The following is a 27,397-nucleotide window of genomic DNA, read 5'->3' on the forward strand; positions in this document are numbered from 1 at the left end:
TAATTCTCTGGCATACTTATATAATATTTCTATCAATTCTGATCATGTTAGATAGCTTAAAAAGTTCACAAAGCTTGCATGCACTTATCGAGTTTATAATAGGGTTAATTGATATCGGTTAAGGTGTTTCAACGGGGAAGATTGTTTAAAAAACATGACGAAGAGAAACGATGGACGTCAACGCAAGCAAGAGGAAAATCCCCCACTCGACCCCTCAAAAAAGTAGGAAAAAATGAAGAGAGATAGAAAGTTCAACTCATTCTTTTTAAGAACCATCCGGGGTTAGAACGCTATTCCGCCTCATGTAGTTGTATTAGCACCGTCAATCGAGGCTTTTAAAGCCTAGCCCCGATTACAAAGTATAACTAAATTCAAATATTTTGGGGAGAGGGGTGGTTATGTGCACCAAATCCATGACAGTATAAACAGTTTGGTTATTGTGGTAATTATCTGACATAAGCAAAAGAAATAAAAAACGACGTAACATGTGGTCACCTTACGTAAACCTATACTGATATACTCATTGTCCTTATCAACTACTACTGCATTTTATTATCTTTGTACTAACATATTAGTCTGACTGTTGAAGTCGTAAGGTGCTTTCAAATTCTCCATTGAAATGAAATTGTATATTCTTTTTCTGATTTTTGGTACAGTTATTTCAGTAGAAGATATCCAAGACCAGCTGACACGCGGATTGTGTCTGTGTATTGAGGAGAACTATGTCTATGCCAGAAGTGACCGTAAGTGTTATTTATTTTTACACATTTGAGAAATTTCTGTAAGATATAACTTTAAATGTAAACAAAGCATAGCGACCATGCACTATATGGTATATTATTACCGTCCGTACCTTGCTACAAGTAATAATCTATTTGGGTTGTTGTTGAAGACATTCCTTGTTTGAATTTCATTAGGATTGTAAAATCTATTGTGGTTCCAATTCTTTATAATTACATTGCATGTACAGTATGTTTCAATATGATACGTTATTTTGATGAGCTTACAGCAGTCCTTCTGAAATTAAAATTTATTATTACATTGGTTGCAATGAATTACATTGATTTTCCAGTTAAATAAAAACCGATAATTTCACATGTGAAATAAATGTGGGTATTTCACTCTCTTAGTTGCCTCCCCTGCCTCATAGGTAGTCAGAAAATTCGACGTCATAATCGGACTTTAACCAATGAAGAACTGAGACCAAACGAACCACACGTTGACTAAATTTTTTATACAATGGGTGCAGAAAGGGATAAATTGACGAAGAATTAGAGAAAGTTCCTTACATGTTTTTACATTAATTTCTTTAAAAAAAAACATTTGCCAATGTAATAAAAAGAATAACTAATTAAAGAATTCAAATATCGAAAAATATTCAACTCGTGTCTGAACAACACTGATAATTAACTCATGCGCTACGCGCATTCAGGAAATTCCGAATTAATGTGTTGTTCGGTCACTCGTTGAATATTTTTCTCTATTTGAATTCTTCGATTAGTTATTCTATAATTACTCAATGAAATGTGGTTTTCATGATCCTTGCTAAAAAATGTAATTATAAGTATTGAATGCGTTTTGTAACTTCATAGGGTTGTAAAAGCGTTGACCGAAATATTTTTTTTCAGAATGAAGCGCTTACAAAATGTACTTCAATCAACGCTTTTACACACCAATGAATTTACAAAAAGAAGCATTCAATTCTTAAGAGAAATATGAAATACTACGTAAAACTTCATCAATTCATTCTGAATCCGGATTGAAAAAATAGATTTCTTTATCTTTTTACATTATAGCCAGTTTTCGATCAAATATTTTACAAAACCAAATCAGAAGGACGTTTCAGGCTACATACTTTATAGTGAAGTGACAAATTTGAAAAAGTGGCTTATTTAAAAAGAGTTTAATGGACCGAAATACCTTACGGCTGAAAATTCGCATGAAGATAGAGTCAAGGCTATACTTTCATTTTAGCCCTGTCGTAGAGTTTTCCCACGGTGCAGTTATTTTGCAAAATCGCGTTAATGTGTGATTTTCTGATTTTTTTTTCTTTTTCATTATCAAACATGGGAACGCTTATAATAAATTCCCGAATGAAGATATCATAAAAAAAAATTGGTATCAGATGAAAGAGTGATGTATCAGCTTTTATTTAACATCAAACTTTAATATCATATGAACATGAAAAAATTTGTCCTGCATTTTTTTTTAGCTGTAATCTCTGTCCTGACTTTTTCACTTTTTCTTTTTCACTCTGTTCGGTCCTGCCTTTTTTTTTTTTTTTTAGTTTATCCCGACTTTTTTTTACCTAAATTGTCGTCCTGACTTTTTTTTTTGCAAGTGTCTCATCCTGCCTTTTTTTTAACTCAAAACTCCTGTCCTGCCTATTTTTTTCAAATTTCATCCTAGCCCCCCCCCCCATAAAAATCAAATGGTAGCTCCCTTATCTGTATGACGTCATGTCACATAAAAAAACATCTACTTGAGGTATATGTATAAAATAAAGTGTATATGATATGGCTTTTTCAATATCACACACCGTATCAAGTATCAACCCTCAACCAATATAATCCCTCGAGCAGAGCTCTTGGGATTATATTGGTGTCTCGGGTTGATACGGATGCGATATTGAAAAAGCCATAATGATATTCTCTATATATCATCAATAGTAAATTTTCACACAAAAAAGTGGAAAACAATACTTAAGAAGTTTTGATATATGAAAGTTTGATAGAAATTTCAATATACAAATCAACTTTTACAAGCATTTTTATAAAACTCATCACATAGCAGTATTACTTCTCTCAATTTTCACCCAAATAAGTCATGTATTAAAGACATTAAACGTTGCCCTTTCCTATTTTCCCTGTCATATGAAATAAAATGAATTTGATATGAATTTTCTTAAGTTTTATAAAAAAGAATATATATTTTTATCAATAGCTATGTCTATTTGCTTGAATAAGTACAGATGCTAAGGTTTAATAACTTTTGAGGTGCTTTATTCTTGTTTTTTTAAAAAGACCAATTTTAAACCACATTGAAACAACGCCGAAAAAAATCCGGAAAGTTATTGTCAGTGCTAAATCCATTTTTAAAATAAGAAAGAGTTAAGTAGCTAAGATCCTGTTAGTAAGTCTTTACATGTTAAAGAAGAAAACATTTTCATACATTTGAATTAGTGAAAAAAAAACCATGCGTGTAACGATGAATCAACGTTCGTTAAAACTGGTAAAAATGCCTTTTCTTGAGGCAAAAGTCATACAAGCTAAGCAATTGTTAGGCATGTCGAGTCATTTGAGCATGCCGATAGTTTTAAGTGACGCAAATTATCAGACAGGCCATACAGTGGTGAGTTTACGCTTCATAAATAACTTCAAGGACAAGCCACTTCAACATTCAGCATGCATTGTTAATTACTTGATGAAATTAATAATAATTTGCTACTGATGCTCCATGATGTTGCTTTTCAAATATTAATGCTAAAGAAAGAACACAAACCCCTGATCAGATAGGTGTTCCTTTATGAAAAATCAGTACACCCCTGATCAGATAGATGGTATTGGTATTTATAATTACAAATAATAAACGAAAAACAAAAATGTAACAGCAACAAATGGCAACAACTGAATAACAGGCTCCTGACTTGTGACAGACACATACATAATGTGGCGCGGTTAAAGATGTCAACGGGCGCCCAACCATCCCCTTACATCGGACATTGGTGTATATGAAAAGAAGATGTAAAATGATTGCCAATGGAACAACTCTTCACAAGAGACCAAATGACACAGATATTTACAATTATAGGTTACTGCACGACCTTCAACAATGAGCAAATCCCATACCACTTAGTCAGCTATTAAAGGCGTCAAAGGGACAATAAGGTTTATTTCAAATGGTGGTTGATCCAAATTGTTCTTCAAGTCATTGAATGCAGATTTATTAGAGATTATAAGAAATGTCTTTGTGCACCTGAAACTAAACATGGGTTGATAAGATTTGTAGGTACATTGTAACTATGCACTATCGCACTATAATGATTTCGATTTGCAAGAACCTGACAAAATATTTCTAGCGGGAATCTTTTCAAAATCTATAGACTGTGAAGTATTTTTTGTAGGGTCTGTAAGTGACTTTTAAACGAGACAGATATAAGAATTATTCTGCCGCCTCTTTTGCCAATGATCAGATATTGAAGAAAAGTTATTCTAGGGGTTGCATCATATTAAAATCATGACAGTTATGTTTTATTTCTAATAAGACCTTTTCCTCAGATATCAAACATGATGAATTGTGATTTTAGACTTGAGGCATTTTTTCAACCAAAGCCACAAGACAGTTTTTACCTATTCACGACATATTCAACTTTTTAGTTATTGAACCCCTGATGTCTGGCACACCAACAGCAGCTCGCGCTCTTACAGGATGCGACACATATTCTCTAATCGAAATTGGCAAAAGACAACAACTATAAGGGGTCGGGAAAACATGCATGTATTACACTTTGTCATTCTAGCTGGTTCTTATATTCACACATATGTTGCAGTGAAAATTAGTTCACCTTGGATCATTTTGAGTAATGGGTACTGCGGATAATTTGTGAAAATACATATCATAAGAAGAGGCAAAAGAAATATCACCGCCCTAGAAGTGAAAATCATAGCAGGGAACGATAAATTGATTCTTTTGTCGTATTTTTTTGTATAGAGTTTCTTGTGTGAACTGAAATATCACAATCTATAGAAAAGGACAATCATTGTTTTCAATAGTAGATTAATTTAAAGTAAGTTCACTAGGGTAAATTTCTGCAATAGAAATAGAAAGTTCTTGATCATTTAAAGCAACACATGACCAAAGAAACGGCAAGTGTTTCTTAAATTTTTCAATTAGAAGTTATTTCGACGAAACTTTACAGAGTTTGGCCAAAACTTTGATTCATAACGATACACGAGCTAGGAGAATTGGCAAATTTTCTAACTGCCTATCTTGAACCTTATTTAATAAGAGTTACCGTCGTTCTAATCGCTAGAAGAGGTCCGTACCTTTTATAATATACTTTCAATGTTATGAAACACATGTTTTCCTATTTACTTGAATGGTCGTTTGGTAAATCTGAATGTAAATATATTTGATGCAACTCATGTAAAGCCTTCTTCTCTAATGAGAAAGGCTAATATGCTAGATATACTAACTGAAGGTGCGATGAGTTTATTGAAGCTTTAATTTTCTTCTTGATAATATTTGGGTCATTTACAAAAAATGTCGAATTTTGAAATTGAAAAATTTATTAAAAGTTACTTCTCCAAACAACCCTCTACATAGGCAAATCAAAACAAACATTACTTTAAGAACAACATATTAAAAATTGCAATCTTAATGATGTCATACAAGAAAATCTTGAAGACGTTACGCGCGATGTTCGTACCTCATTGGAAAATCGGTGTAGTTGGCAAGAGTCAAATTCAAAATATATAATCTTGTGATATCATATTCATTGCTATTTTACGGATTTTTAAAATTAATGGTTTTTTAAATAAAAATGAAAAAAATAATTAATGAAACTATGTTTTATGCTGCATGAGACAAGCTTCATTTTAATAAAAACGACTATTTTTAGACTGTCCCGCGTAACATATTTCATTTATTGTAACCACTAAACTATGATTTTCGTCTAAACTTCCTTCAGTCTATTATGCATTTTTTAATGACGTTATGATGACGTCATAGAATTAAAAGCATTCCATATTACAAGGGCAAAGCTGTCCCACGCGGAAAAAAAATAGAATTCCAGATTTGAGAATCAAAAACGTTTATCTAAAATGGAAAAAGATCAGTATTTGTATTTACTACACCAATGTTAATTTGCTTAATTTTATGACTTTAAAGACAAATATCCTGAAAAATTATATATGGTAATTTATGAGCGATTTTTCAAAGGCTTAAAAGGTTGTCGCACCGCCATTTTTTGACGTAAAAACAAACTCATCTCAACTTTACGTCAATTGTTTGCTTATCAGTGCTCTTATAATGGTAGAATTTTATTATTTTTTAAAATGTTATTTTTCTTAACTTTTCAAAAATGTAAAATACATCAATTTTCAAAAGGTAGTTAAAAAGTACCGTCGATTTTGCGGAGTCTTACAAGAATGTCGCACTTGCTTAAAAACAACGTTCTAGTCGACGTTTTGCTTTGAAAGTTACGAAATATTCGCGACGTTGTGTTACGCTTACATGTACGAACATCGCGCGTAACGTCGAAACATTTTATGATCGGTGGCACAATATTTTTTCTATCCTGTTACCATTTTCAAAAGAAATTTTGGGTTATTAAGAAAAGGTTTAGATAAAATGTTAAGCTTGTTTTACGTAGCCAATTAGATGGTTTTCAAGATAATAAACTTATGTGAAATAATAGATTATTTGCCAATTTTCTAGGTTGTACTGAAAAATGCCTCTAAAAATTGGTTTTCAAAGATTGTAAAAAATACCGCCAGTAATGCAAGTCTTAGATAGCAATTTACATTGTTCTAGCATTTTTTCACCCTTTCAAATAAACCCAACATCAAGTAAATCCCTCATAAGTTAGTGTACTTTTCTCTTTATTTCATTGGTAACAGGAACGTACGTTTCTGATATATCACTATATAAAAGTCTATCCTGTTACCTTTTTGCCGATATCAGTATTGCACCTGCAAATGCTTAATTGGGAAGATTAAGACGTTATAACCTTAAGATAAGTTCAAACAATGAAATATTTCATTCGTTTTGCACCTATATGTTAAGATGAAAAATTTAACGACGTTTTTGTCTACAATTGTCTATCCTGTTACTGTAACCATAGCAACCATAGTAACATGATAGACATAACAGGATAGACAAATTTCTTCGGTTTTGATTGCTGTTCTGAAATAACTATTCCCTTTGGTGAAGTGATTATGGTTTTCTATTGTGAATTTGGTTTCCAACACGTTATTGCACTTTTTACAAGCATACTATTGGTGTAATTAATCAAAATTGTTGGTAACAGCATAGACATGAAAAAAAGTACACTCTATTTTTTTCACTAAATGTCTAGAAATTTCTTTTCTCTACACTGTCGTTCAAGAAACGAGGCGTTTTAAATGTAAAGATTACTTTGCACTTTTGAAATCAACACTGACTGATTCAATATTCATAGGGAGAATAATTGAACGACTGATTTCAGTAGCGGTAACAGGATAGACACAAACCTCCCGTACGCTGATTGAATTTAGTTTGTAGATAATCTGTTACATACAATGATAAAGAAGCTTCGATTTTTCGTTAGAGTAATAATTAACGCAGATATCAAGGCGATCAGAAAGAAAAAAAATCATTTGAAATGTGTTTTTCTGACACCGTACGCACACAAATACCCCCAAAATCGGACTTCAATGCAGTTTAATCTTATCAAAATAGATGTAAGTTGTGTTTATTATTAATGTTCTGAATCACAAATCCAACAAGCTTTCATCTAAACCATTACAACTGAAATTTCCATTAGAAATACAAATTTTAGCATGGGTGTGCTGAAAATTCGACATTTTTTGAAAATGACCCATTTATGTACGTTTCAGGAGCAAAGTTTATCGACAAGCTGTAGGTATTCCAATGGGCACCCCTTTAAAAACAGACTTGTTTTTGTACTGCTATGACCACGTCTAAATCGCATTTAATTAATAAATTCAACAACACTTACCGTTATCTTGATGATTTTGTTCGTTAAGCAATCACAAAATATACTGCCGAAATTTACTCAAAGGAACTTACTTTAAATAAATCAAATTTAAACGGTAATAAACATTCCTCTAGATTTGGACATTTCGGTTTTACACGGGAAACTCCACACCAATATTTACGGCAAAAGGGATCCTTATTGTAATTTTTCCCTTTTTGGATGGTGATGTTCTTTTTGGCACCACTTACGGTGTTTATACAACTCGTTTGCTATGCCCGTATTTAGATCTGTTGTGACTTTTTTTCTATTTTAAGGATGTTCGCTCCTCTGTTTAAAAATAACAAGCTTTTTAAATGGCTGTTATGAGTTGATAGTATATAAATAAAGAAACTAAAAAAGCAGAAAAAAATGGAGGGACCGTGTGCTTGTTTTCGAGATATAAGCAATTGAAAATTTGGCGGGCAATAATTCTCTCTCGATTTTTCATATATTTAACATTGGCAACTTTTTTGTTTCAAAAACTATGAAAAAAACCAAGGATTTTATAAGACTTTGAAATATGTCTGTTCACACTTTATGTAATAAAATTATAAAAAGAAAAGAAGGGGTTAGTGGGCAAAATTTCTTAATGGCAATACATGGATAAAACCAGAGGATTCCGAAAATCTGGAAAAAACTCAAAAAATAGAGGAGCAAACATCCTTAAGGAACGTAATCTATGTATAAAGATCTGGTAAATTATTTAAAATTATTATCACAAATTACTAAAAACCATTCACTGAATTCTTCCATGGATATAAACATTTAGTTTTGTAGTTTGGTTGTACATGTAGAAACTTATTTTAAACGGGATAGCACATCCTCATTTTTACGGAGATGTTGTTTAACGTGCCCGGAACTTTAGAAACGATCCTGGTAAACTTATCGATGCTTTTTTTTTAAAAAATAAACTAATTCGAAAAGGTTACCAATTCAACACTGTAATTATTTCATTGAATATTGTTTTATTGGTATTAATATTGATTTTGTTATCAGTTAATAAAAAACCAACTATATATTATTATTATATTCATATACACTTTTATGGATCTAAAATTTATCGTTTCCTGCATCTAGGCATTGCACAAGATCATGTTTTTTTCTCTAACTGTTATGACGTCTTTTCCTAAATCCATTGGATGTTGGATGTGAACTGATTGATTATTTAGTCTTAGATGCATGATTTGATTATTAGTTGTTAGTGGCTTTAAAAAAGGTGTCAATAACTGCGAGTACTCTCAGATCTGTATTTAGTGTCTTTTTGTTGTTGGAATATACAAGTACCCGGCCACGTCCACTGTGTTTTTGTTAGATGTATTTCTGTTTGGTTGATGAGTTAAGCTTTTTTCAACTGATTTTTATAGTTCGTTCTTATGTTATACTGTTACACCACTGTCCAATGTTAGGGAGAGGGTTGGAATCCCGCTTACATGTTTACCCCCGCCCGTATGTGCCTGTCCCAAGTCAGGAGCCTGTGATCCAGTGGTTGTCGTTTGTTGATGTGTTACTTATTTGTTTTTCGTTCATTTTTGTATATAAATTAGGCTGTTAATTTCTCGTTTGAATTGTTTTACATTTGTCATTTCAGGGCCTTTTATAGCTGAGCATGCGGTATGGGCTTTTCTCATTGTTGATGGCCATACGGTGACCTATAGTAGTTAATTTCTGAGTCATTTGGTTTCTTTTGGAGAGTTGTCTCATTGGCAATCATACCATATCTTTTTGTTACTGTCATGGACAAACAAATTGCATTTTGGTTACGGTAGTGGATGTCCAGCATATTATATTTGAACGAGAATATTCGTATCTTTCGATTTGCTTTGGTCCTCTTAATTTTTGTTTAATTTAATAGCTATTTTGTCAAATTTAAAATCTAGACAATGCAATAATTACCATTAAGTACAGATAATAGCGTTTCAATGAAATAGAGTCAAACAGTATTAATTTTGGGTCATCAGAAATTGGTAAACAATAGGGTCATCCGACACAAATTACACATGTGTCAGTTTCAAACGTTTTAAATGAACAGTAACAAATTGCAATTAATTATACTACATTTGGCAAAACAGCCCTGATGTGTTATGCCTTTTTCAACTGATTTTTATGTTTCGTTCTTATGTTGTTCTGTTACACCACTGTCCTAGGTTGTGGGGAGTATTGGGATCCAGCCAACATGTTTAACTCGGCCACATTCAGTATGTATGTGGCTGTTCCACGTCAGAAGCCTGTTGTAATTCAGTGGTTGTCGTTTGATGCTGTGTTACATATTTGTTTGTCGTTTATCTTCTTGTACATTAACAATAGGCCGTTAGTTTTCTCGTTTGAATAGTTTTACATTTGCCATTTCGGGGCCTTTTTAGCGGACTATGCTGTATGGGCTTTGCTCATTGTTGAAGGCCGTACGGAGACCTACAACTGTAAATATCTGTGTCATTTGATCTCTTCTGGAAAATTGTCTCATTGGCAATCATACCACATCTTCTTTTTTATATTGTGGGTACTTTCTACGAAAAAGAATGACGAACTTAATAAGTTCAAAAGAAAGCTAGATAAAAAAAAAAAGAAAAAGAAAGAAATAAAGATGCTTTTGAATAATGAGTCAACCGATTTAATTTTTATTAAGGTAGACATCTTCTGTAATTCCTGTATGATTTTGTTTATATGTTTTGTGTTAAGCATAAACCACCATTTCTGTTTTTAAAGCTGGTAGTGACAATCCCGCTGTAGGTGTGTTAAAGAAAGGCACGTGTTTAAAATCACATGGTGGAATACTGCATAAGAAAGGTGTGACATGGTATGAAGTTCACATGGCTGATGGACAGGTTTGTATAAATGTTGAAAAGCTACATTCCTGTTTTTGTTTATTTGAAGTGCACAGAAAGTACTTGGGACGCATTTTTATAATTACCAACCAAAACCTTACAACCGAGTTGTCAAAAAAAAATTCAAAGGAAGACTTTATAAAAAAAAATGAACAGTCTGCACAACACAACATGTTAAATACTGTTTCCACTAACTGATGTGTGGTCAATGGTGTTGTTGTTTACATACATATACTGATTTCAAAAAGGGAAAAATTACAAAATTTGAAAACATTGGAAATCTTTTTCAATTTTATGGCTACGAAAATAGTTTTGATTAATCTAATAACATTAACGGTACCAATTTTCCTGCACCAGATGCGCATTTCGACAATACATGTCACTTCAGTGGTGCTCGTGGCCAAATATTTGAAACCCAAAGCTTATATAAAAAAATGAAGAGCTATGATCCAAAAGGTCCAAAAAGTACAGCCAAATCCGTGAAAGGAATCAGACCTTTGCATGAGGGAGATACATTCCTTAATTTATAACAATTTCTAACATTTTGTAACAGCAAATTTTAATAGCACAAAAAAATCCGTATTTTCATGCCAGTACCGGAGTTCTGGCTACTGGGCTGGTGATACCCTCGAGGACTAACAGTCCACCAGCAGAGACATCGGTCCAGTGGTAGTAATAACATTAAGGTACCAATTTTTCTGCACCAGATGCGCATTTCGACAGTACATGTCTCTTCAGTGATAATAATGCATTTGATTTGAAATCAAATAATTTAAACGAAAATAGTGTTTTGTCATGTGGTTTTAGTCCTCCTTTGACAAATTGTGTGTTTTTGTTCCAATTTGCAAGTGAAAGTAATATTTTCCATTGCTGTAAGAAAATGATAGATCTTTTGTAATGATAAGTTATCAAGTACATTGTTCCAAGCAAAACAGCACAATCTTCTCGCTTCAACACAATATTTTCTTTATTTCAAAAAGGATACAAATTATAAGACTGTCACATACCAGGGTTAAGCAACTGTTCTTATCTGGTTTTCGTACCAGAATCGTTTCTCTGAATACAACCAATGCTTAACAATTGGTAGTTAATTTATAAACTGATTATTCGGGTACTCTATACCTAAATAACAGGCGTTATAGATGTAACAAATGATCGCAGGAATTCCGGATTTATAGTTTAGTTCCTGGTCTCTAAAACAATTACTAAATACATAATAAAGATGTAAACAAATCGAAAGTTGAAGTAATTAAATGGGTAAATAAATCAAAGGTTTGAATGATTTTTTTTTTCTGTTGAACTTTACAATTGGATTATAAAATAAACAAGAAACAGGTGTCAAGAAATTCATCACATTACCCACGCCTCCAAGAAATGCTTCCCCGCATTTACCAAAATCAATTGATAACATCTACATCGAGTTGTCATTTTACAGTCCCAAACTTTATCTGGTTATTGCCTCGAGCCATGTCATAAAAAAAACACAAATCTTAATATCATAAAACAACTTTTACTTCAGTAACTAACCACTAAAACAACTCGAAAATATATGATCTTCCCGACATGACTAGATTACAGCTCCACTGTATACTCTTGTCTTAACATTCTAGCAAACATTGAACATCAACATTAACTTAACACATCAACTTTATCATAAGTAACCTTAACTCGTTTTCCAGCTGTATTTCAAATATGCATGCTGACAGATTTTTTAGCAACCAAATTTAACCATGAAAACCAACAACCCAAATACCGGTAATGAATATGAAAACCACAGAAAACATCACAAAGCCAAAACCGGTATGTCATGTATTTAGTAATGTGTCCCAACAACCGGCCACTTATGGACAATTCAGAGAGCTAGTTGAGAGGGACCTTTAACGTGCACAAAGCGCGATACTCCCTGAACACGGGACTTCAGATTTAACCTCCCCATCTGACGGTTATAGTTATTAAATATTCAAAGAAACAGGGCATACTATATAAACAATAAAACACAAAAGTTTTCATACTTCCTGAAAATCTTTCTCCTTCAACAATGAACCAAACTGTCTGTATTGTCCGATCCCTCACGAACATTCAGAGTTCATGTTTATAAGTGTCACTCTAAACAAAAGTATCTAATTTGTATCCTCACTTATTACTGTATGTTCTCGTCTAGCCTACATTGCTATGATAGCTACATCAACTGTTCAATTCACTTTTTCCATATTTCTGTAACTTTGACATTTTTGCAGTAGTCTTTGTATCATCCCACTGTTCCTCACTCTACCAGCATTAACCCAGAAGTGGAGGCTGACCTAACAACCTGTTCTGGTATGGGGAAAGTTCCTGTTGTAGTTGTAATACTCTGTGCATCCATTGGTGAGGACGAGAACAACAGCTGTGTAGGGTTTGTCAGTAAAGATTCGTCCGAATCAGTTTCAACACTCTTGGAACCAAGAACGTGCTGTGTAGTGGTGGCTGGCATCGTGTTAGCTGGCACGCTTGGAAATGTTAATTTCTTGGACGTTATCTTCTGTGGTCCCAAAGAACTCTTCAATGTGTCTTAAAGTCCCTATCTTGAGGAATTGGCCACTGATAGGGGTGGAGGTGTCTTCCTGACCAATTTGCATTGGATTAGCGAAGTTGATGCCATCAAAAAGGTTTTTGTTTTACTTGCCTTGGCTCTCGATGGTTCTCCGAGTACATCTGACATGGTTTCCGTGTTTGGTTCTCCCATTCACTGTCTGTATCCTCTAGTGTTAACAACGATGTTGGATGTCTTTTTCTCTGGTGCCTCATTACTTTTTTTTTTACTGGTAGCATATGAACAAATGTCACATAAGAATTCTTCCTTGGCAGACCCTTTCCTCACACATGCCAGAACGTGCCCCTCCAATACTTTTTCCGTGTTTAAGCGTACATGACAAACTGGACTTCTCAATCGTGGTGCACTTGATCGTTTAATCGGCGTTTGGCATCTGTAATTAAAGGGAAATCATCGTAAATATATACATGTACATACAAAATTACATATTATGTACATGATTATACTTTGTATAGGCGTTTCTTTTAATTATTTTTAATTTTGAACATAGACATTTAACCAAGTTGGAGGCTTGCTTTCTCGTAAATGATCGTCTTGTTCTATGGTCTCATGTCTCTTCTAAAAATCAAATTCAATTGAGGCACTTTAACCAACATCTTGAACTTGATTGTTCATTTCGGATACCTGATTTGAAGGCTCGAGCCTTTGTAAACGCTAACCCAGTTATGGTTCACCTAATAAACACCGATCCTTGCATTGCCTCATGCGATCAAAATGAATTTCCTGTTGTCCGCTTTTTCTGCCACAATTAACTAGTAGTTCTTGTAGGTTATATCTGAGTACTTTTTTTTTAGTATTGCTTTAACACTTTAAAGGGCCCCAGCAATGACTTATAAACTTCGGGCATTGTCCAAGATTACGTACAGGAAAGAAAAACAAACACTTTGTCATTTTATTAAATTTATTCCAACTTGTTTGTCATGATATTGCTTCTGCCGAATCGTTTCTCTGTTAACAAGATTCTGCACAAACCGGTGGGTGTCTTCTAGTCTCTCCTGTTAATCCAACACCCTTTCATTAGCCGGAATGAACTTCACTACCCTTTGGAGTTCGTACTTTATATCAAGTAGCTGTAGCTACTTCTCTTTCCATCATCACACGGTTCGGATTGAACCCGGTTGTTTCATCTTCAGCTGTTTTGTAACCCATCATCACATAGGGTAAGAACTGATTCCAGTTTGTATGATGTTTATCGACGGAAGCACTTAGCATTTTTACTAGAGTATTGTTGAACCTTTCAACCATACCATCGGATTGTGATTGGTATGGCATTGTACGGGTTTTGCTTAATTGCAGAAGGTAACACATTTCAGAGACTAGATTACTCACAAACTGTCTTTTTTAATCTGAGTGCATCATTGTTGGAACACCGAATCTGCAATTTTTATTTACTAAGATATTTGCAATAAAAATAAAATTAACGGTATCAATTTTCTTGCACCAGATGCGCATTTCGACAATACATGTCTCTTCAGTGATGCTCGTGGCCAAAATATTTGAAATCCAAAGCTTATATAAAAGATGAAGAGCTATAATCCAAAAGGTACAAAAAGTATAGCCAAATCCGTGAAAGGAATCAGAGCTTTGCATGAGGGAGATACATTCCTTAATTTATAATAATTTCTATCATTTTGTAACAGCAAATTTTAAAAACACAAAAAAAAAAAAAATCCGTATTTTCATGCCAGTACCGCAACCGTCGATGTTTCCATGTTCTCCACGGGAAAGCATTCTGTCCATTTTGTGTGATAATCACCTAAGTACAAGTATGTACTTATTATCGTTGGCGGATTTTGGCAACTCGCCCAAAATGTCGATGGATATCCACTCCGTACGGTAGCCTGACTTTAAAATCTGCACTGGTGCTGTCTTTTGTTTTTGTTGACATTTCCTTCTTACTCAGGTTTCACATCCTGTTTAATAGGCCACCACATCACGATACAAATAAAAAAATATTTTTAATCTTTCTTATGTTTTTTCTAATTCAAAGATGTCCTGATGTCTTATTGTAATGGAATTGCTGTTAAGTGGCACGCCTTTACTTCATGGGTACAACGACGTGTAGATATACAATACCTCCTGTGCTTTGCTCTTTGCACAACCGTAACCGTTATCAACTTTCAATGTTTCGTATTGTTACCATTAACTCTTAACTGCAAAATTAAATTCTCCAATTTCTTTGAAAGTAGTTTCTTGCTGTTTTATACGCAAGGTATTATCAAGGAGATCATTTCAAAATGCTTAACAAAATGAACTACGGCGAGAAACTCTTTCCGAGTGACTCAATATTTGCGCTCGGTCTTTGAAAATGTATGGCTCCCGTAAGCGATAACCTTTTCTTTTCCGTCTATTTCCTGGAATAGTACTGCTCCAATTGCAGACTGACTTGCATCCGTATCGAGTATGAAAGGTCTTAAAAAATCTGGATGTGAGAGTATTGCGCCTCCAGGAGCTTGGATTTAAATGTTTGAAACACAGGCCGAGAAAAGAGAGCAACTTGCTTAATGTTGTCGGTTCTGACCATTGTTTAATCACTTCAACTTTTTGTTAACATGTCGCCACACCAACCTAGCTTATTACACGTCCTAGGACAGACACTGATCTTGCGAACAACAAACACTTTTTGGGTTTTTACTTTAACCCATCGTTAATCAATCGATCAAAAACTTGTTAACAAATACAACAAATTCGTCATCCAAATACACCAAATCATAAGTTCCACTGCAGTCCAGCCATAACTCTTTCCATTAACCGCCCAAACGTTGCAGAAGCACAGGCAAGCCCAAATGGCATTTTACGAAATCTAAACAGGCCACGTCGTGTGGTGAACAAAATTTTCGGGCGGTCACTCTCTTCAACCTCCACCTGCCAATAACCTGAGGAAAGGTCTTAGGTTTATAACCACTTGTTACCGTCTAGGTGTTCCTTTGAATCGTCTATGGCTGGTGAAGGATATGCGTCTGGAACCGCAAGATCATTGATTCGACGATAAGCTATACAAAAACGAGTCGACCCGTCCTTCCTTTTAACAAGTACGATCCAAAATTACCATGAACATTCAGACGGCTTGATCACGCCTCGTTCTAACATATTTTCAATATGTCTGTCAATTCTCAAACAAATGAGAATTTGCTTCATTGACAAGCTTCTGTAGTTCATTAATATAAGAAGATGTGGTGTGAGTGACAATGAGACAACTCTCCATCCAAATAACAATTTATAAAAGTAAACCATTATAGGTGAATGTATGGCCTTCAACACGGAGCCTTGGCTCAAACCGAAAAAAGCTATAAAGGGCCCCGAAATTACTAGTGTAAATCCATGCAAACGGGAAAACCAACGGTCTAATTAATCTATATAAAAAACAAGAAACAAGAAACACGTATAAATTACATAAACAAACGACAACTACTGTACATCAGATTGTACTGTTTGGTATTATTGTGCTCCTTGCAGATGTTTCAGTCATGGTGATGACATCTGCTACTGGACTTATTTAGTCTGAAACAACCTAATGGCATCTTATATGAGTTCGTGCCCCTGAATTTTCGCAATAGAAGGTTAATTGATTATTACTTCAACTTGGTTCATTATAACGCCATATGACCTTTAACAAAAGTTTGGATGACATATGACCGTGAAAAATGTTAACCAAAAGTAAGCTTGAGAAAAGCGGAAGTAGCCATTTTTGCTTTTTTTTCATGAAAAAGTACTCGGAATTCATATATTTTGTAATATAAATACATAAACTTATCACTTAAAACCCGAAGTGACTTTTGATAACCGGAAGTGGCCATGATCTCCTGTTTAACGAACAAAAGTATATAGAAACTATATGTTTTTGGAATCAGTGTGAAAGAAGCTATCAAATGAGACCGGAAGTGACATTTAATTCACCGGAAGTAACATATTATCTCCCTCATTTCACTCCAAAGTATACAGAAACCATTTATTTATGGCATCAGTATGAAGAAACTTATGGTTGGGTGCCAATTTCATCTTTAAGTTACCAGAACTAGCTTTTTTTCAATAACTTAAAAAAAAATGATGTGGAAAGACCTTTAATTGTTCTCTGATCAATTGGTCTTCAATTTGTTTGGTTTTTATCTTTAAATATTTAGAACAATTTGACATAAATCTATGAGTTTATGCCATCACTTGGCGTCCGTCGTCTTTCGTCGTCCGTCTTCTCTCGTCGTAAAATATTTAAAAAATCTTTTTCTCTGAAACCACTTGGCCAAACACCTTCAAACTTTAACTAAATGTTACTTGGGTATCTGGTTTATAAATTGTATCCAAATTTATGATCCATCAACAAACAAGGCCGCCATAGAACATAGGGGTCAAATGCAGATTTTGGCTTATATCTCAGAAACTAAAGCATTTAGAGCAAATCTGACATGGGGTAAAAATCTTTAAAAAGTGAAGATCTATCAGCCTTTTTCAGACAAACCGAACAACCCATTGTTGGGTTGCTGCCACTAAATTGGTTATTTTAAGGAAATTTTGCATTTTTGGTTATATTGAATTTTATTGAAGATAAAGATAAATTGTAAACAGTAAAAATTGTTCAGCAAAGTAAGATCTACAAAAAAGCCAAAATTGGCAATTGACCCCTTAAGGAGTTATTATCCTTTAAGGACAATTTTACACAAGTTGTTTTATGTTTTTTTAACTTAAGAAACTTCTCAAACGAATCTAGTATGAATTTGGTATTTAATTTCCTTGTGCGTCAAGAAACATAGACACGATGGCTTAAATGGAACATATGTGTAAAATGCATTTATTTCTTTTGACGAAATTAAGACAGATATACAATGAAATTCAAATAGCATTTATAAGCCACTCATTAATATATATTAAAAAGCAAAAATAATCATTGATGAAAGATTTAAGCAAAAAAATAACAGGTAAGCGATTCAGGCTCTTGAGAGCCTCTTGTTTAAGAAATGGCTTGTAATAGTTATAACAGGCAACAGGACTACAATTTAATACGCCAGACGCGCGCCCCGCCCACACAAGAGTCATTAGTGACGCTCAGATCAAAATAGTTGTAAAGCCAAACAAGTACAAGGTTGAATAGCACCGAGGACCCAAAATTCCAAAAAGTTGTGACAAATATGGCCAAGGTAATCTATTCCTGGGATAAGAAAATCCTTAGTTTTTCGAAAAATTCAAAGTTTTGTAACAGGAAATTTATGAAAATGACCATATAATTGATATTCATGTAAACACCGAGGTGCTGACTACTGGGCTGGTGACACCCTCGGGGACGAAACGTCCACCAGCAGTGGCATCGACCCAGTGGTGTTAATAGTTATCAAAGGTACAAGGATTATAATTTAATACATCAGACGCGCGTTTCGTCTACATAAGACTCATCAGTGACGCTCAGATCAAAATAGTCTTAAAGAAGGATGAAGAGCATTGAGGACCCAAAATTCCAAAAAGTTGTGCCAAATACGGCTAAGATAGTCTATTCCTGGGATAAGAAAATCCTTAGTTTTTCGAAAAATTCAAAGTTTTGTAACAGGAAATTTATGAAAATGACCATATAATTGATATTCATGTCAACACCGAGGTGCTGACTACTGAGCTGGTGATACCCTCGGGGACGAAACGTCCACCAGCAGTGGCATCGATTGTAACATATTTTATTTGCTCATTTTTTAAAGATAACATTTTGTGGACGTTGCATGGCTACGATTTCGTAAATTTTCAGTGAATGATTCGTCTGTTTATACTGTGAACGTTTTATGAACATTTAGATATATTTCTATATTTATCTATCGAAAGACGTGCATACTGACAAACAGATTTTCGCTGCTTTTTTTGCTGAAAAGTGCAATTTGGGTATCTTGGCGTCACATGAATAAGACTAGATTGTCTTTTCGAAAAGTTTAACGATACCACCATGATTACGTTGACCATTATGCAATATCTGTATTTTCCACATGTACACAGAAAAAACCATGCAGGGATATATTCTGCATGTCATAGCCAATATCCCATCCTCTTGGGGTAAAAATGAATGCATCTTTTCTACACAACAGATGGTACTAGTGGAACAGTTCTCATAAGTTTGCACCGAATCACCCCCCCCCCCTGAATTCATGTTGCTCAATCTTGAGACTCTGTGTATTGTTATAGGTATTGCTGCTTTTGTTTGCTGATTTTTGTTTTGTATAGGAGTGTCTATCTTCTACGAATTATTGTTTTTATTGCACCTTTGGTATTGTATCGTCTATTTTTTTTTTTGAAAGTCCTTATGATATATAGTCAAATTTGAAATAAATGTGTTATCCATCAAAACAATCAAAACAATACTTTTTGTTTTAGAATGTATGGTTAAATGGATTTAATCTTATGGCTGTAAATATGACGAGGTGTATGAATCCGTCTACCACAGTTACGCCTGTGAAGGGTTCAAGCGATCGTACACCCTCAGCAATTATACAGACGACAACAGATTTTGGTAAGGTTTTGTGTTGTGAAAGTTCTCGTGTGGTACATGTGCTACAGAAAATATTTTGGTTCAAAAGTAAAACATTTGAAACGAGATTATAAAATGAGGTTTTGACAGTTTAGTAATTATAAATTATAAAATAAATGACATTATTCCATATTGTTATTATATTAGAAGGTTTCTTTATGTGAATTGAATTTTAAATAAAAAAAATATTGACCTGGAGGAAAGTGATATTTGCCGAGCAAAATATCACACGATTTTACATGTAACGTGTTGGTAAGCTGTTTGATGCACAATTGATTTGGGTTAATATTTTTTTCTTAATTAATACAATGTTTTCTATCGGAATACGGGATGAAACGATAACTATCTTTTTGTGGGAAAATATGTGGTTTTATTGACCTTTGAAAACTGATATTCACATTGGCGGTCGGTCTCAGTGAATATCAGTTTTTTCAAAAGTCAATTAAACCGCATATTTAACTGATGAAAAGACAGTAAAAGAGGGACGAAAGATACCCAAGGGATAGTCAAACTCATAAATCGAAAATAAACTGACAACGCCATGGCCAAAAATGAAAAAGACAAACAAACAACAATAGCACACACAACAGAGAATGTAATTGTATATCATCTGAAATCCGATACATCGTTTGAACAAAACGCATGTAGTTAAAAATAAAAGTTGGATGACTAACACACTAATTTTGATATATACTTTATTCGCTACTAATAAAACTCCATTTATCGCCCAGAAATATTTGACCTTATTTTTACAATCAATGAATATTGGGATTATGAAATACGTTACTGTTTGTGCTTGGAAATGCTGTTTCCTGTCATCAAACCTTAGACTAATTTCAACAATGAAGAAAGTTTTAGAAATAACTTTTGTTTTCCTGTATTGTATTCCTTTTATTAAAAGCAGAATGACAAACACCAGAGAAATTGCAAATACTTGTTCCATAGTGGAATATTGTTTTATGGGCAGATTGGCAATACACATATATTTAATGATGTCTAAATCTTTGTCAAGATCCTTTTGGTCAATAATTCCTATAATATTCAAGTATCTATACATCCTTGGATTTGATTTATTTTTTCGAGCAGTTTGGAAAAGTGCTTCGGACGCGTCAATTTAATGAAGTGTTAATTTCATTCGTAATTTAGGGAATTCAAAGAAATGCTATTGCGTCGAATGTTCTGGATTTTTAAAGTAGTGTTTCCAAATATCCCAATACAAAAACCAGATTACTAGATCCGAGTTTAATACGAAAAGTGTTTTCAAGTATTCTGATAAAGCTGTTAACGTCACCTTTGAAATATACAAAGCATTTCTTCTTCGTCTTCTTTTCTATGACCAATAAGGCTTCAATACTGAAGAATATACGTTTTTGGGCATGTGAGATTGATGTCATTTTGTGCAAATTAGACAATTGAAGCGTTTGTATATATACAGATTGTGATAAAAAAAAGAAAAACAACTTTTATCATACACTTTTGAACATTTTGTGGTGTGAGCGTGGTTAGAACTGGAAATACATGTAGCACCTGTTGGTTTTTTTGGAGCTGTAAACAAAAGAAGTTTCTATGATGGTCTGAATTGTATTTGAACATTACAATTTTATTTAACAACTGTTACATTACTTTTAAAATGAAATAGCACTTAGTAAAGAGAAGTAATGCAATATTAACTGTTGAATAATATTTAGCTGCAGCAAAACATTTGAAATTATTGATTTAAACTGTAAATGAACAAAAAGATACTTCATTATTAAATAATTACATTAGATGTATGTTTCATTATAATACTTTATTCTGATTAGCTAACAGCACATCACGTGTTATTCCGTAAGCAATTGTATCACTCAATAAAACTTTTCATTCATGATAACACGTGGTCTAACAATAAAGTGCACAGGTGAATTAAATAAAAACAATATAAAATTCGTTTTTTCTTGATCATAGCTAAAAAATGTAATTATAAGTATTGAATGCTTCTTTTTGTAACTTCATAGGGTTGTAAAAGCGTTGACCGTGCGCACATTTTTAGAATGAAGCGCTTCCGCGCTTCATACAAAATGTACTTCGGTCAACGCTTTTACACCCCAATGAATTTACAAAAAGAAGCATTCAATTCTTAAATGGTTACCCGATTCACATTCATACTAAACATTAGAAAACTTTTACAATTCCAACACAACATATTAAAATTTCCTATATTAGTGAGATAGTTCCTACGACGGGATCTTAAAGGTGGATAATTTTTTACGACTATAATGTATGTACAACTCGTAAATTAAGATACCATCAACGTAAACTGTAAATACAAATACTATTAAAGGTTATTCATTTAACATTGTAGTAAAATCTTTGAATATTGTCTTTATCATCGATACTAGCACTAATTTTATTTGGAAAATAAATATCATTCTTAACTAAACATATATCCAGTCATTACAAATCCTATTGATAATTATATAATTGTATTATATAGGGTCATGCTTGTTTACATGTAGCATGCTTCTAATGTGTTTACGCTCAATCTATTGGATGCGTACTATGATTTATACATTAGTCAGGGATATCAAAGTCTGTGTATTACTTGAGATTTGATCCAGCTAGTACTATTTAGACAAGTAGTTTATGTCTTGTGAACTTATGTTGTTGTAATTTGTGCATAGGACCGATCTGATGAGAATCAAGTTGACTCGTTTAACAGTTTGTTCTTATATTGTAATGTAGCACTATTGGCCTAGGTTACGGGAGGATTGAGAACTCACGAACACATGTAACTCCGCCACAATCTTTGAACAGGAATTAATTTCAATAAGGCAACATCCAAACAAAAGTAAAAAAGAAAGATTCCCCCAAAAAGATGACATCTTGAGGGCAGCATACTGTTAAACAATATGTTAAGCTCTCGTTCGCACGAGTCTGTAAATTTTGAAGTGAACAAAACAGAAACCATGATTTATGAGGTAAATATGTGGTTTTATTGACTTTATGAGGTAAATAGGTGGTTTTATTGACTTTATGAGGTAAATATGTAGTTTGATTAACTTTATGAGGTAAATATAATTTTTTATACTGCAACTAGTTGTGTTTATTTCCTAAATATAGGAACACAGCTATATTTTGTGCAATGTCAATTTCATCATGGAACACTTTTTCACAGTCAGGAGTTCATTAAGGGATGAAAATAAGTTTGAAATTTGCGTTATAATTTAAATAGCTATCAATTTATTTATTTAAGTTGCAGTATACAAATAATATTAGGTCAATGTCAGAAAATAATCAACTTTTTTTTACTCTGCGCAAAACTAGGGAAGATCTCGGTAGAACCTCGCCCTTTCCCAGTTTCTCACCTCATATAAAAGTTAATATTTTTCTGACATTGACCTAATATTGTATATTTATTGGTTGGCCTTGGTGAATATCAATTTTTCAAAGTCAATAAAACCAAATATTTACCGAAACAAAAGACAGTCATTGTTTTATTCCATATTCCGAGAGAAATGTATGTAATGGAAATTATTCACCAAAACCAGTTGTACATCAATCGTTTTTTACCAAAATTATACACGTAAAAGCACGCGACCGGGTTTGCGCTGTGAATATATTTTTTCTGTAGGTGAGTATGCTTATTTAATAAAAATCCTATTCATATACAAAAACCTACTAAAGTTTTATCAATATGGAATAAACAATGATATTTGTCAATCTTTAATTAAACTGGATTGTGCCATTACGTCATAGTAAAGTCAAATTAGGTGTTTGTTTATGATATTTTTTTACTAATTTTAGATCCATTTGCTGGGGCTCTAGATTTTTGTATAACAGGAGACGGGTAAGTAGCAATAAAATGTACCCCCAACAAACACAGTTAGGTATCTTGTCACATCATAATTCACAAATATCTCATTTCATTTTGGACCAACTGACAGTGTTATGACAACATCCTTAAAACTATAATGCCTACGAATTTCCCAGATTTTTACATTGCATTGGTACATACTACCAAGTTTTTCTATCGAGTTATGAATTGATCTATAGAGTTATGATTATACAATTTCCTGTGGGTCATTGATTATAGCACGAATATATATTTTAGGTGGTCGATTGGTCTAGCGCGTCGGGCATAGTTCAATGCGATTTGGTGCCACGATATCTCAGTAGCATGAGTTCGAATCATTGCGAGGGAAGAAAAAAAAAAATTGCTAACGCAAATTTACAGATCTAACATTGATGGACTGATATTTAGACAAATTAAAAATCAATAAATTACGAAACAAAGATTATCCTGAAATGAATATATAATCATTTGGAGCAGTATCTGACACTATAGATTTTGTAAATAATCAAGTCTTTGATATACATGTACCACCCGAACTAAAAATTTGCACATTCTATTAAAGATCTAGACCTTGTTTTCTGGTATTTTCAAATCCAAGATGGAGGAAGACACCCTATCTACAGCTTTATGAATCAAAACCTTGAATTCTTTTCAAAATTGTTTTTAGCAATATTCATAGTGTCATAATACAATATCACCATCATTAAGTCCCGTTCCATGTGTACTGATGTTCTGTAGTGAACTTAGAAGTGTTATAAAATTTAGATATTTTTCATATGAGTTATATATACCCATGTCGTCGATTAAGACTTCAAAAATATATCTTATTCCATTCACTTGTTTTTTTTATATATATAAAAATAGTATTTAGTGTTTGAATAAATTATTGATTTTATGCCTTATTGTTAATTCACTCGAATAATACTTTTTAGGAGTTTGATTGGCAGTGGTGACACAACTATCCAGAACGGGGTTTCCTGTACATGTACATCTGGTCAAATAATATGTCCCACTTCTTTCAGATGAGTTTTCCAATCAAGGCAATTTAGTAAAGTAACTGTTTGAAATTATTGTAAATAAATAAAATTAAATCAACGTGTAAATGAATAAAAAATAAAAAAGCGTAATTTAATTCACAGAGATCGTCATCAGTTGTCAGCTAATATGACATATTGGAATCTGATATTGTTCAGAAGAACAGTGTCGCAATTGAACATATGTCACTCTTTGAACGCTTGAGGTAATTCCACCTTTACCGAGCACCTAGAAAACGTGTGGCCACCAACCAGACGTTTCTCACTCATCAAAATATTGTTGCATATTATATAATGTTTTATATAATGTATTGCCCCAAAGGTACACTAATAAGGCAAAGTTGATACTAATAAGACCTATTGTTGAAGTAATAGCAAATTTAATAAAGTACAATTTTAGAAACCGAGACTATGTTTCAGTGGTTACAGCAAACCTAACATACTATCTTATCATTACATTGATCAATTGTTGAATTTACATCAACATGCAGATGTCTTATAAGTGCAGGTATTTCATATCTAATATTTTATTGTAATATTTTTTACAAAGCACAAAAATGTCCGCATTCACCTCAATAGCTAACCATACCTTTAAACAGACTTATTCGGAGAGGATAATGTTACAATACTGTTGTTAGGTCTTTAATGATTGCTTATTTTGGTATTAACATTGATTAACTCATATGGTCTTTGCATTGGAATTAAACACATTTATTCTAAAATCAGTTGTTGGCATTATGTAGGTTATATTCTTCTCATATATTTGATGATGGATTTATACTAAACCCCTAACGGGTGGGATTATACCTGATTTTCTTATGGTGAAGACATGATATTTCAATCAGTTTAATTGAGGTCTGGAGATGGTATGCTAGTAGTCATTTGTTAATTTGTGTATCATTGTAATTTACTTAGTTTATTCTGTTACCTATTCTGACATCGGACTCTTTTGAACTGAGTTTTACTGTGCGTATTGCCACCGTTGCTTTATTTTACATTGGCCAGAGGTATAGGGGGCCCGAAGGGTTGAGATTTCACGAAACATGTTTTACCCCGCCGCATTTTTGCGCCTGTTCCAAGCTAGGAGCCTCTGGCCTTTGCTTGTCTTGTATGTTATTTAATTTTAGTTCATTTGTATGTTTTCGAGTTTTGTGTGACGTCCATTTTCACTGAACTAGTACACAATTTTGTTTAGGGGCCAGCTGAGGACCACCTACGTGTGAGGGATTTGCTCGCTGCGTTGAATACCCATTGGTGGCGTTCTACTGTTGTCTCCTCTTTGGTTGGGTTGTTATCTCTTTGACATATTCCCTTTTTCCATTCTCAATTTGTCATTCTTACTGTTTTAGACTCGGAACTAGCGATACTCTCTCACATACACGATTAGTAATTATGTCCAAAGATATTGCCCAATAAGTGATTTATCGCAAGCTTTACACCAGGAATGACAAGACTTCTTCCTCTTCTTTCCTCTTTATGTTAAAACTACTTTATATTAAAGATGAAAGTAGATCTGTACACTTATTTCCGTCATCAGGTTTTGCACGGAACAACCACACTTACCTGATATCCTAATTTTGTTGTGTCATATTTAAAAAACAATTCTCAGCATTCAGTTCTGTGACATGGATTGATAATAGGTTTAGCGCCGAACACCCACACTGACCTATTAGATCTGTCTGAACATTAATGATAGTCCTTTTATTAAATGGAATTGAAGAATGCATTTTGATGTAAAGCGCGGAACAACCACACTGACCTTGTGAATCTTAGTCATTTAGACAGGCCACTCTTTATAGATGGAGTATTAAGCATAAAATCCTGCTATGTTCCTCAGGTGTATTTAGAAAAATAATACTAAAGTATATTATTGGTAATTCTAAATTAGCCGAGCAATGCTTCTTTCGTGAAAGTTGGAATTCTAATTGCCTAACCCAATTATACAGTTGGTAAGTCTCGTGATGATTCTCTGCGTATTCCGTCTAGAGATGGTCAATGAATGAGAGATTTGATATTTGAGAAATGAGCGATTTGTGGTTTAAATAAATATGTTCTAGTACATAGCTTTGCTTGGTTTATTGATTTTCTGAGTTCGCCCACATAAGCTGGTAGAATGTTCAAGATAGAATGAGATTTGCCAATGTCTAGAAAGAGGGATACAAAAGGAATGTAAGTGTTGATTTATTACTAGCGTCCCTCTTTTCTGAATTTCTGCATTTATTATAAATTCACCAAAAAGCAAGTATGATTAATTCATGCATGTTTGCAGAACATAATGTTTCTCTAGCGCCATTTTTAGGTTGTCGAACTCTTTTCTGAATTTCTGCATCTATTGTAAGTTCACCAAAAAGCAAGTATAATTTTGAAATTGTTGTTGTTCAAGAGGAGAGAAATCGAATTTGTCTCAGAAGGTTTCAGTTTGAATTGACTTTCAGTTTTCACGGTTTTTTTATTATTTTTTTTAATTTTTTTTATAATTGTTCACTCTTTGTACATTATGACTTAGATGGATAGTTGTCTCATTGGCACTCATACCATATCTTATTTATATTACATATTGTTTTCCTATATAAAAATTTATAAAAATTTGAATTTGCAATTTATTACTTTGCCGGTTTTATATTTTGTGTAAAAAAATATACGTTTTAACCAGCTATTTGTGTTAAGTAAACTGATGCCTGTCTTTTGTCGTTTATCGTTTCTGTCATGGAGTTGTCAGTTTATACACGACTTATTATTATTAGACCATCATATTACGAAGTTGAAAGATTTGAAGAAACATGAACACTTTGTTAGATGGAATAGTCGCATAAAACCAGTATAAATGTCCATCAAAATCTCATACAGAGACAGAACTTTGGACTTCAAGTGGATTGATAATACTCACA

At 33.4% G+C, this 27,397-nt stretch overlaps 1 protein-coding gene across 1 annotated transcript; it reads left to right on the top strand.

Moving 5' to 3' along the window:
* Positions 1 to 550: 550 nt before the first annotated feature.
* Positions 551 to 24,570, top strand: LOC143079269 (uncharacterized). Its single transcript, XM_076254515.1, has 5 exons — positions 551 to 743; positions 10,442 to 10,560; positions 19,490 to 19,625; positions 23,427 to 23,469; positions 24,408 to 24,570. The coding sequence occupies exons 1-5, from the start codon at positions 620 to 622 to the stop codon at positions 24,499 to 24,501; spliced, it is 516 nt and encodes a 171-aa protein (XP_076110630.1). The 5' UTR covers positions 551 to 619; the 3' UTR covers positions 24,502 to 24,570.
* The last annotated feature ends 2,827 nt before the right edge of the window (positions 24,571 to 27,397 follow it).

Source organism: Mytilus galloprovincialis, chromosome 1 (assembly GCF_965363235.1).
Source record: "Mytilus galloprovincialis chromosome 1, xbMytGall1.hap1.1, whole genome shotgun sequence".
Lineage (NCBI taxonomy): Eukaryota > Metazoa > Mollusca > Bivalvia > Mytilida > Mytilidae > Mytilus > Mytilus galloprovincialis.

Excerpts from the sequence above, each read along its gene's own strand:
- LOC143079269 (XM_076254515.1), top strand. The coding sequence starts at position 620 with ATGAAATTGTATATTCTTTTTCTGATTTTTGGTACAGTTATTTCAGTA. Across the intron at positions 744-10,441 it reads TGTCTATGCCAGAAGTGACC|CTGGTAGTGACAATCCCGCT; the intron begins GTAAGTGTTATT and ends CTGTTTTTAAAG. Across the intron at positions 19,626-23,426 it reads ACAGACGACAACAGATTTTG|ATCCATTTGCTGGGGCTCTA; the intron begins GTAAGGTTTTGT and ends TACTAATTTTAG.